The 10991-nt window shown below is 58.2% G+C and overlaps 1 protein-coding gene across 1 annotated transcript; it reads right to left on the bottom strand.

Annotated features, from left to right (window-relative positions):
* Positions 1–47: 47 nt before the first annotated feature.
* On the bottom strand, positions 48–6649 carry ATP4B (ATPase H+/K+ transporting subunit beta). Its single transcript, XM_082701197.1, has 7 exons — positions 5884–6649; positions 5147–5275; positions 3034–3147; positions 2686–2885; positions 1792–1848; positions 1090–1188; positions 48–611 (listed from the first exon to the last, which is right to left on the bottom strand). The coding sequence occupies exons 1-7, from the start codon at positions 5993–5995 to the stop codon at positions 450–452; spliced, it is 873 nt and encodes a 290-aa protein (XP_082557323.1). The 5' UTR covers positions 5996–6649; the 3' UTR covers positions 48–449.
* Positions 6650–10991: the final 4342 nt, after the last annotated feature.

The raw sequence follows: 10991 nt of genomic DNA on the forward strand, positions 1-10991 counted from the left end.
TTGTTGTTACGTGTTCCCCTTATCAGAAAAGACATGATTGCTTTAGCCCGAGTAAGAGTGACTTTAATGTTTGATTTTTACAGTTTAGGAATTCCGTTCTGTAGGAGCAAACTTCAGGATGCCCATTTTCGTCGTACGTCCTGTTCTCTGGGGGCGCGAGCCGTGTCTGTGCGACACGGTGCCGGCACTGCGGTGAGGAACGTGCCGTCCGTCTGAGCTGTCCTCGGGGCCCGGTGGTCGGGCAGCTGCTGCCTCGCAGTTACCACGCTGGCCTGGGTTGTTACCGCAGCTCCGGACTCGGGGTCGAAGGGAAAGGAGGGAGCGAGGCCGCGGACTCTGCCCGAGGTGCTTGGGGCACAGGGGCCTGCCGGCCGTTCCCTGGGCGGGCTGCGGAGCGGTGGAGGCCTGGTAGGGGGCAGCAGGGGCCCGCGGGGCAGGCCGGCCTCCCCCTACTGCAGAATGTTGAGCTTGAACTCCACTTTCCCTTCATAGGGGTCGTGGGGGTTGTCGAAGGTCACATGGTCGGCCAGGATCTTGCACACGACGAGGACCTCCGTGTTTCTGGGGACATTGAGCAGCTTGGCGGCGACCAGAGGGTTGCTGTAGTGGGGCTGGAGCCCGTGCGGGAAGACGGAGGAGGACCTCATGAGGAGCGGCTCGACGGGAGCCGGTCGGGGGCAGAGCCGGGGCCTGCCTGCTCGGCCCGCGCAGGGCCCGCGTGGAGACGCGCGGTCCCCCCGAGGGACGAGGATCCCCATCTGGGCTCGGGGGATAACACCAGGGATGCGTCAAGTGCAAATTATATGGGATGAAAATTACCATAAAAATAAGAAAAATTGGGAGATTTGAAGGCTGTGCTTTAACATGGATGTATGGTTGTCTGAAAGGATTCGGAAACTCTGGGAACCTGGAACCGTTAGGTTCGGTACTGGGGTTTCGCACGGGAGCTGTGTTTTCAGGTAGGGAGACGCCCAGAGGGCCGCACGGTCCCCCTGGTCCCCGGTGTAACGGGAGTGTCGCGGGCCTTCCTCGGCCCTTCAGTCTGCGACACGTGTGCGGCGGTTGTCGGAGAACCGAGACGCGGCCTACCTGCGCCTTCCTGCCGTAGTAGGGGAAGTAGTGGAGGCTGAAGGTGCCGTTGGGCGGGTAGTACTCCACCTGGAGGGGCCGGGCGTCCTCGTGCGGGTCCTGGGGGCGGAGAGGCCGGTGCCTCAGTGAAGCAGGCTCCGGGCGTCTGCCTGTGTGTGCATGTGTGTCTGCGTGCATGCGTCTGCCTGTGTGCGTGCGTCTGCGTGTGTGAGCTGCCCGGCAGGTGGCCGGAGCTCGGCAGCACATGGACAGAGGACACCTTGTGTCTGTTCAAAGCTCAGGTCAGCACTTGTGGGCGGTCCCAGGAGACACAGCCTCACCCCACAGCGAGGCAGGCGCGGGGGGTTGGGCGCTGCGGAGCCCCCGGGGGGGAAGACCAGCCTCGGAAGAGACTCAGTGGAGACATGCTTGTTTTGGGGGGCTCGTGCTTTAAAACCGGTTTTGAGAAAAACTGGAGGGAATTACTGCTGAGTCTTAGTGGGTTTTTCCAAACTGGCACCAAACACTCCGAGCGGTGTGAGTGCGGACGCTGTCCCAGATGCGTCCTGGGCCGGACGGTGACGGAGATCGCTTTCCCCACGGGTTTTAGTCCCTGCAGTGCTGCTCGGGGCGGGGGTGGGGCACGCGACTTTGGGCGGCCGCCGGGAGCCAGGGCCCGCGGGGATCCGGGGGCGACTGGCTCTGGCGAGACCACACACTCACCAGGAGGGCGCAGTCCGCCCTGGGCGCTGTGCCGTTGCTGGGCAGGAAGTTCACGATCTGGAAGGAAAAGGCGTCCGTGTGGCTCCTGCCAGCTGCGTGCACAAGCGGCCGGTCCGAGTGGCCAGAACCTGCCCCACGCGGTGGTCTCGGCTGCCGGCACACGGCAGCGCTGGACGGGGGGGTCCGAGCCGTGGCTGGCGCACTCTGCCGCTCCACGGTGCCTGTGACGGGTCCCCTGGGTGCCTGCCTGTGCTGCCCCGTGCAGGCTCTCGGCCTCCCGCGTCCCGGCCGTGCGTGCGCCTGCGCCCTCCCCACAGTTCTGCCCTGGTGCGCATGGCTCCCTCCGCCAGCAGCGTCGCGACCGGGCGGGGACCCTGGAGGGTGTCTTCCAGATGCTTCCCCAGGTGTCTCAGGAAGGAAGTTTAATTGTGCCGCATGCCTGCTGGCCGACGGGGAGCAGAGACCCCCGGCCCTCTTGCCCTGTTGGCTTCCAGTGGCCTCCATGGCTGGAGGGACCATGCCGCCCTGTGGTTCGCTGGCACCGCCGTGCAGCCTCCCTCGTGCCCCGTAGAGGGTCCCTGGCCCAGATGGGGAGCTGGTGCTCGACTTGGCTCCCAGCCATTCTCGTGGCACCGGACGTGGCCCGGCTGCTGGCGAGCTGTGTGTGCACGCGGCCGCCCTCAGCAGCCCCGACCGGCTTGGTCAGATCCCAAGCCAGCACGATGGGCCTAGCATGCCTAGCGGAGGAACAGGGTAGGAGGGGCTGCGGCGCGTGTCCCAGCCCTACCAGCCTGGTCCCTGTGCTGGGGTGCATGGGGTCACACGAGGGCCGGGCACCCAGGCCCCTCCAGGCCACGGCTGGGTCTGGGGTCTGTAGCCCCGCCGTGTGCTCACCCTGTTCATCTTAATGATGAAGCACGGCTTTCCTTCCGCGAAGCCGAAGTTGGGGTCCGTCAGACCTGAGCAGTTTTGCAGCATGTCTGCCGTGAACTTGCAGGAGAACTTGGTGTGGTTTGGGGCCGGGAAGCTTTCCTGGAAGAAGTACTTCTCGGAGGTGCAGTTGACGCTGTCCTCCTGGGCAGCTGGCGAGTAGCCTGCCGGGACAGATGAGCCTGTGGGCGCCGACCTCCAGCCACAGCCGCCTGGTGTGGTGCCGCTGGCGGGAGGGTGGGGAAGCCCGTACCCTCCCTGAGATGGTCTTAGAAGAGGGAGGAGCAGAGGTGGGAGCGTTTTAAACGTCACCTGCCAGGAAGTCGTGGAGCGTGTGCACGAGGTGCGCCCAGGTCCTGTTGTCAGAGACGTTGTAGGAAATGTCCAGGCCTTTCTCCCCGTAGACATCTGGCCTCAAGGTCACCCCTGGAGGGAGAGCACCACACATCCTACTCCGTTCCCCCCAAAGTGCTGGTCACATCCCAGCCCCGGAAATGCTGCGGAAATGGCCCGGCCCGGTGGCCAGGCGTGGGCTGCCGTGGTCCTGGCCAGTCCTGGGTCCTCAAGGGCCCCTGGGCAAGGAGGCTGCGGCCAAGTGTCCCGCAGCAGGAGCTCAGCAGGGACCCGCCCTCCCGGGAACCGAACCGCGTCGCCAGAATTAACATTTGACACTTCACTGGTTTCGGGCATGTCTGAGAGCACTCAGACGCCGTGTAAACCGTACGAGAAAAGGAGCGCACGTGTGGCGTCGGGACCGTTGCTCGGCTGCTGGGTAGCCTCGCTTGTGTTCACATGAAGACGCGCAAACCGGAGTCACAAATTTGGTAGACGGGGTCCTCGCGCTCGGGTCCTACTTGACTTCCATTTCCCAGCGCCTCGTCAGGCTCAGTCCTCCCGTCCACAGGACCATCGTGTTTGGCCATGTGCACGTTCCACAGCTCAGGAAGCCAGTCCCGTTGACGGGACTTTCTAAACAGCCAGCCAGCGCGCTCTCGTTCCGCGGATGCTGTGGGAGTAGCAGCTGCGCGTGGCTGGAAGGAATCTGACCGAGGAGAGAGCGGCCGCCGCTCCGCCGCTCACAAGCGCCTGCCCCACGCGTGCACCGCCGCGGCCCCTCCCCGTGGGCTCGCGGCTTGCTCACCGCGTCAGGGGCAGTTGTCGCCCTCTCTCTGCCTCCCGGGGCCCTCCCACCCACTGGGCTTTGGACAGGTCACGTTACAGTGTATCTGGAGGTTTGTAACGTGGTGTGTTCTGCTCTTAAACCAGGTGAAACCCTCAAGGCTATCCGTTGGTTGTCCCTAGAAATGACCTCCAACAAGGCACTGGGGTGTGTGATCACTGATCAAGGGGTTCACAGGAAAGCCCAGCAGAAGAGCTGGACCGGCCAAGGGAGACACGTCTACCCGGGCTCCGGGCCCGCGCCTGCCACCTCCGAGAGACGCGCATTCTGGCCTCTCCTGGGGGAGTGCGGGGCCGCGGCGGCGCCGCTGTGGTCCTTGCTCCCTCCGGACGCGTCCAGGACGCGCAGGGGCGAGCGCCCGGGTAACTGCTGCAGAGCGTGTTTCTTCCTGGATTCCGCGGCCCGTCCCCCACCGCAGCTCGCGCCTGCCCGTTCTCGTTCGGTTTGTGCAGACAGCTGGGCTAAGCCGCCTTCTCCAGGGCCTGGAGTGCCGCCTCTCTGCCCCAGGCCTTGGAGTCCTGTTGCCACCAGTGACCTCCTCTCCTCGGGCCCGACTCGGGGGAGCGCCTGCTCGGCCTTCGTGCCGGGCCTCTGCCCTCGGACGGGCCGCTCTTCGAGAAATGCGTGTTCTGAAGAGCCTGTGGTCCTGGAAGTGGTCCTCCCGGAGGGGAAGCGTCCGTGTTGAGGCGTGTCCTTTCCTCCCCACAGACTCTCCATCCCCTCCCTGCTGTCTCGTCCGCCTTCCCAGACGTGTCCTGTGTGTCATCCGCATAGCAGGTGAGTGAGGTAAAGACCGTCTCCGCACCAAATCTGTTCTAATAATTAAGACTAAACCAAGTCAGGGGCACCTGGGTGGCTCAGTGGGTTAAGCCTCCGCCTTCGGCTCAGGTCATGATCTCAGGGTCCTGGGATCGAGTCCCGCATCAGGCTCTCTGCTCAGCAGGGAGCCTGCTTCCTCCTCTCTCTCTGCCTGCCTCTCTGCCTACTGGTGATCTCTGTCAAATAAACAAATAAATCTTAAAAAAAAAAAAAAAAAACTAAACCAAGTCAGACTATAGTATGGGGTCACCATCTTCAAAAGAAGCTGAGGGGCTGTCTGTACCCGGGTGTGCCCCTCCAGAACCTTGGGGCCACCAGCAGGAGAGGCCCCTCCAGGCTGCCCCCCGGCGTTCATTCTGGAGGGACCCAGCATTGCCCTGACGCGTGGGGTCCTGGTGCCCCGGCGCCAGCCACAGGCCCTGTTACCTGGTGACTTTAGCTGGTCTTGGTAGTCGGGTGTGTATGGGTCGAGCGTGCACATCAGCGTGTAAATGCACAGGGCGAAGATTCCGGTCATCACCACGTAGAAACCCACGTAATAGAGGCTGATCCACACTGTGGGGAGAGGGAGGAGGCCTGTGACCCAGGTGACACTGCTTCTCCGTCAGAATGAAGAATCAGTGGTATTTGTAGCGCCTTCACACACAGTGCTGTCCGCCATCACTTTCGTCAAGTTCCAGAACGTTCTCACCCAGGAGATGCTCTGTACCCCTTAACTTAAAGGCCCTTTAAAATCATAAGCTTTAGGAACATAGCTTTAAAATTGCTTTTCTCAAATCTAAGGCTGAACCTTTGGGGCTGTCCCTCAGATGTTCGCACTTTGTAGATGTCTGCTGTCCGTGGGAATTAGAGATGAAATGGCCTTTTGGGGTCATCTGGTGAGGGAGGGGCGGCCGGGCCAGAAGCCCTGGCAGGGCCTGGGTCCTGGGCGCCTGGACTGTTGGTGGGTGGTCCTGTGCATGTCCTCAGAGCACCGCCCCACCGTCCCCCGCTCTGTCTGCCGTCCCCGCTGTCACCAGCCGCACCCCCCACCCCCGGTCATCCCCACCGCCCGTGCCGTCCCTCTCTGTACCCTGCCATCCCCCGCCGTCCCCCACCGTCTCTGCTGTCCCCACTGTCCTGCGGTGTCCCCCGCCATCCCACACCCCTTGGCCGGGACGTACCCCACCGGGACAGTGTCCGGCCCAGCATCTGCCCCGTGTCTGGGTTCCAGCAGTAGCGCTGGAACTCCTCCATCCGCTGGCTGCATGACTTTTTCTCCTGCAGTGCTGCCATCCTGTAGAACCGGGGTGCTGCCCTCACCCAGCCCGGGAGGAGAGGGGCCGCCTCTGGGTTTTATAGTCTCCTCCCCCAGAGGTCAAGGTGCTGTGGAGACAGGCTCCAGGGAACGCAGCAGGCGTTGCTGGTCACACCTTGCTGTCCAAACACAGCGGCTATCAGACGTCTCGCTGCCCCTCCTCTCGGATGCCCTTGGCCATGTCCTTCTCCGTCCTGATACCGACCAAGGTCAAGGGCTTCCCTGCAGGAGAAGCAGTTCTCTGTTCCTTTCACTTCCTTCAGGGGCAGAGATGTGAGGCGTGCAGGGCAGGTCTGACCCCGGCTCTGTGCCCGAGATGGTCCTGGTCTGAGCTGATGGGGGCGGTGGCCGGGGGCTCCCACCGCCATCGCTCCTGCGGGTCGTCACTTGCTGGGGAGCACGTCTGACACGGAAGATGCCCCGTGCAAAAGGGGCCAGGAGCTCTGTTCTAGACGTGAGGGTTCCCAGGGTCCTTGTCTTTACCTGCCGTCACTCCTGATGTTTTGTGGAGGTGAGGAGGCTGCTGTCCTCCGAGATCTGTTGTTGGGGTCAGGCTGGGGCCCTTCAGGACTACCTTGTGTCTATGAGGAACTGACAGGCATACAGTCTAGAGGTTCTTTCTGGAAGGGAAAGCACGCCAGCCCCTGCTCACCTGGTGGAGACCCGCTGGGCCCAGGGGCTTCTGACCAACTGTGCTGCTGGCGTGAGGACCGCGGCAGTGTCCGGGTGGGGGACACTTGGCCCGTCTTGGCCTGGCAGCACACCCACGCCTGCTGGGTCGCCTGTCCCACCGCCGGGCTTCTGAGGGCTGACTCGCCGGGGGGCCTGAGTACCCGGGCAGCGGCAAGCCCTCCAGACCAGCCTGACGCATGGCCAGAACCAGGAGGCCTCGGCAGTCTGTGCAGCGGGTCCGTGACCCCTGCTCCCGGGGCCCCCTCTCTGCGGTTAGGTCACGGTGACATGCCACAGAAGTCTTTTCCCAAACAGCGAAGTCACAGCCTGATGAAAATAGTGGGTTTTGTACACAGAGACCTAGAATCTCACGGGTTGTTTCATCTGGGTTTTCCCTCTGAAGGAGGGAAAGTGTAGCCAAATTTGAGGTTTCTTTGGGAAGAAGAAGAAGAAAATGCTCCTGCAGTTGTTCCGCCTTATTTTCTTTAGGATGATTCAGAGTTTTTTAACAAAACAAGTAACCGAAGATTCAGAGGGAATAGAGCCATTTTAGCTCAGACTCATGACTTTTTAATGAACCAATTCTGTATATTTTCCGGGACACTGTTCTCATTCACAACTTTGGCATTTTAGGGCAGTGAGACTCAGGGCTGTTAGGCTACAGTCTGGGCCTTGGACCCCGATTGCCAGGGCCCGAAGGCACCGTGCCATCCGTGTTGTCCCCAGAATAAACGCCGCTTTGAAGTGAGGCAAGAATTCTTTCTAGAAGTCACTGAGTGGAACCTTCCACATCCGTGGAATGCTCAGCTGCACACAGGTCAGCACGACGACCTCAGGGTGCATGCCGGCGGGGAGGAGAGGGGCGAGGACAGCCGTCTGCACTGCGCGCGCCGAGAGCGTGGCCCGGATAGGCCGTGGGGTGAGAGCGGGCTGCAGGCAGTGTGGGGTGCCCAGACCTCCCCCACGTGGCAGTAACAAGGGGGCCCCCCTTCTGCTGCCGGATAGGGTCCTTGAAGGCCCGCTAAAATGAAGGATTATGGAGTAGCAGAGTGTCCAGGGTCTCGCTGGTGGTCATACAGCAGACCAAGGTCCAGCAAGGTTGCAGCGTGAGCTACGACGGTCAGCAGGTGCCGCTACCACGGGGCCGGGGTGTTGGGATCGGAGATTTTAAGGCAGTTGTGATAAAAGTGCTAGAGTGAGCAATGATAAATAAACATGCTTGGAAAAAACTGTAAACATGCTTGAAAAAAAGTTTAAGGAAAGATAGAAGATACAGAGAAGAACCGATGGAAACTGTAGATTTAAAAAAAGAGTGAAAGCAAGAAATCAGCAAATGGATTTAGCTGTGTAAGGAAGGGGACAGAGAAAAGAACCTGTGACCTGGAATGACATAATAGACATGATCTCAACAGTTGGAAGTAGATTCAGAAAAAAATGTGCAGGGGCTCGGGGCCCTGGGGGCCTGCAGTGACAGCACGACGTCCCTGCTGTCAGAGTTCTGCAAGGAGAGAAGAGAGGCTGCAGGGCTGGCAACCCCCGAAGTTGGCAAAAGACATGACTGCAAGTTGAAGAAACTGATTAAAACCCAAACGGGGTGAATCTCCCACAGCCCAAGACGTAGCATCGTTGAACTGCAAATCGAAAACACACACCTGCGATCCAGAAAACAGTCGGAGAAAAGCCGTTTGAGTTACAGGTGGTTCCTAAAGGACAGAAGGGAGCTGCTGTGTTTAAATGTCGAGTCCTGAATCCAGCACGAATACTCTTTCGGAATGAAGGGGCCCCAGGGGTCCCACACGGAGGAGAAGGGAAGGACGATGATGTGTCACCAGCGGATTTCCCCTAATGGGCGGCTAAAGGAAGTGCGCAGAACAGAATGACAGTGTTGAAAGGGGGAGTGTTGGAGGGTCAGGAAGGGAGGAATAATGCGGTACGCAGAATATGGATAAATACTGTAAGCTTCCTTTTCTTTTTGAATTTCTAAATTACGTCTCGTGGTGGAAGAAAAACCGTAACATCGCCTGATATTCTGAATGTGTAAAGAGGAAACAATGTAATTACAAGCAGGGAAGATAAAAGGTGATATTTCCTTCACTTGAATGGAGAGAATGGTAGTAGGGAGCTTCTGGGGGGCTCAGTCGGTGGAGGGTCTCCTCCTGCTTTCAGCTCAGGTCATCAGTTCCAGCCCCTCGGGGGGCTCCATGCTCTGTGAGGCGTCTGTCTGATGATTCTCTGCCTCTGTCCCCTGCCCCCACCTGCGTGCACGCACTCTCAAATAAATAAATCTTTAAAAAAGTGGTAACAATGGAATGTGATTGGTCATGTGTATATGATACCAACAGCAGCCAATAAAAGTCTGTGTGGAGAGATACACTCTAAAATATCATAGATGAATCAAAATTGGATTCTAAGAAATGTTCAAGTAACCCAAAGGAAAGAGGGAAAGAGAAAACAAGTGAAAAACAAAAGTGGCAGACCCGAGCAACAGTAACATTAAATATAAATGCTCTAAGTACACCAAAACCTGACAGGAGATTTGAAAACAGGAGCTCACTGGACACCACAAGAGACTCCGATGGAGAGAGAGAGTCTGAGCAGGGAAGAATGGCGAAGACGTGTCACGCCGGCAGTCATCAGAGGAGGCCTGTGTGGTTATGTTAACGTGGAGACTTCTCAGAGGAGAAAATCACGGGAGACAAACATCGTGTAATGATGAAGGGTCAGTATGCCAAGAAGACACAGCAGCCCTAAAGACGGCAAGACGGGGCGGCAGATGGACAGATCTGTGCGTAGAAGTGGGTCCGCGACTTTCGTCACGGGGTTCAGCGTCTCTCCCAGCAGCTGCGGAGCAGCTCCACCGACGGCCAGAGTGGCCAGAGAAGAACTCAACAGTATTGTCAACCAACAGGACACCGTTGATGTTTCTCGAACACTTGCCCCGTAGCCGAATCCAGTTTCTTTGTAAGTGACCTTGGACCATACACCAGGGTAGACTGTGTCCTGGGCTGGAGAATAAAGCCCAACAAATCTGAGCGTCGAGATTAAGCCATGTGTTCTCCAACCACCATAGAGTCAAACTCGAAATCAATAACAAAAACAAAAGGAAGATCTCCAAACGTGTGAGAAATGAACACTACCCTCAAAATAGTTCGTGATTCAAAAGGAAGTCTTGAGGGAAATTAAAAAGAAATGTGTAGGACTGGTGACAAACGGGTGACGTCAGAATTCATGGGCTGTGGCCACAGCACAGCAACAGGACAGTGTCTGCTCTGAGTGCTCTAAGACAGTCTCGAGTTCGTGATCTAAGTTCCCACTTGGAAAACTTAGGAAAAGAGTGGGGTAGCAAGTAGAAGGAAGAAACAAGAAATTACAACAGAAATCAATGAAATAAGAACAAAAGAAAAGGGAAAGTCTGTGAAAGAGCTGGTTCTTCGAAAAGTCCATAAAACTGACGAATCTATGGCGAGAGGTGATCCCATCAGAAGCGAAGCATCACTACAGACCCCCACAAGGAAGTGCCACACACGGTTCTATATACATAAGCTCAACAACTTCCATGAACTCGGCCTCCTTGAAAAACACACCTTGTCCAATTTGAAATACATACTCTGACCAGCCCTATAACTGCAGGAAATTGAATTTGTAATTTAAAATCTTCCACCGGGGGTGCCTGGGTGGCTCAGTGGGTTAAGCCTCTGCCTTCGGCTCAGGTCATGGTCTCAGGATCCTGGGATCGAGCCCTGTGTGGGGCTCTCTGCTCAGCGGGGAGCCTGCTGCCCCCCTTCTCTCTGCCTGCCTGTGATCTCTCTGTCAAATAAATAAGTAAAATCTTAAAAAAAAAAAATTAAATCTTCCAACAAAAACCCTCCAGGCTCTGATGGTTTCACTGGAGCATTGACTGCAGCTAACCCCAACCACTACCCCGTGAACCCTGACGGGAGGGTAGGAAGGGCTCAAGGATGGGACTGGGGCTGCTCAGCAAGTTCTCCCTTGGCCTCCCCTGCCTCTGCCCACACCCACTTGCAGATCCTCCCTGCCTCCCAGACACCCTCTTCTGCCAGGAGGAACATGGGGTGGGCTGGCCTTCCCCACCTCTGCTGACTCCTGCATTCCTGATTCTGTAAGCTCTCCCTTCCTCCGCTCCTGGAACCCTAACCGACCTCCGTCCCTTCCCTTCCCTTTCTTCCCCGCACAGTTACTGAGCAGCTGCTGTGTACTAGACAGACAAGACCATGTCCGTGGGAAGGTGACGTTTCTGTTGGTCCTGGCATGCCCAGATATCCCCCAGGTGTGTCCCCCAGG

This window comes from Mustela nivalis (genome assembly GCF_964662115.1).
Source record: "Mustela nivalis genome assembly, chromosome: 15".
NCBI lineage: Eukaryota > Metazoa > Chordata > Mammalia > Carnivora > Mustelidae > Mustela > Mustela nivalis.

Excerpts from the sequence above, each read along its gene's own strand:
- ATP4B (XM_082701197.1), bottom strand. The coding sequence starts at position 5,995 with ATGGCAGCACTGCAGGAGAAAAAGTCATGCAGCCAGCGGATGGAGGAG. Across the intron at positions 3,148-5,146 it reads AGACCAGCTAAAGTCACCAG|GGGTGACCTTGAGGCCAGAT; the intron begins GTAACAGGGCCT and ends CTCTCCCTCCAG. Across the intron at positions 1,849-2,685 it reads TCATCATTAAGATGAACAGG|ATCGTGAACTTCCTGCCCAG; the intron begins GTGAGCACACGG and ends TTTTCCTTCCAG.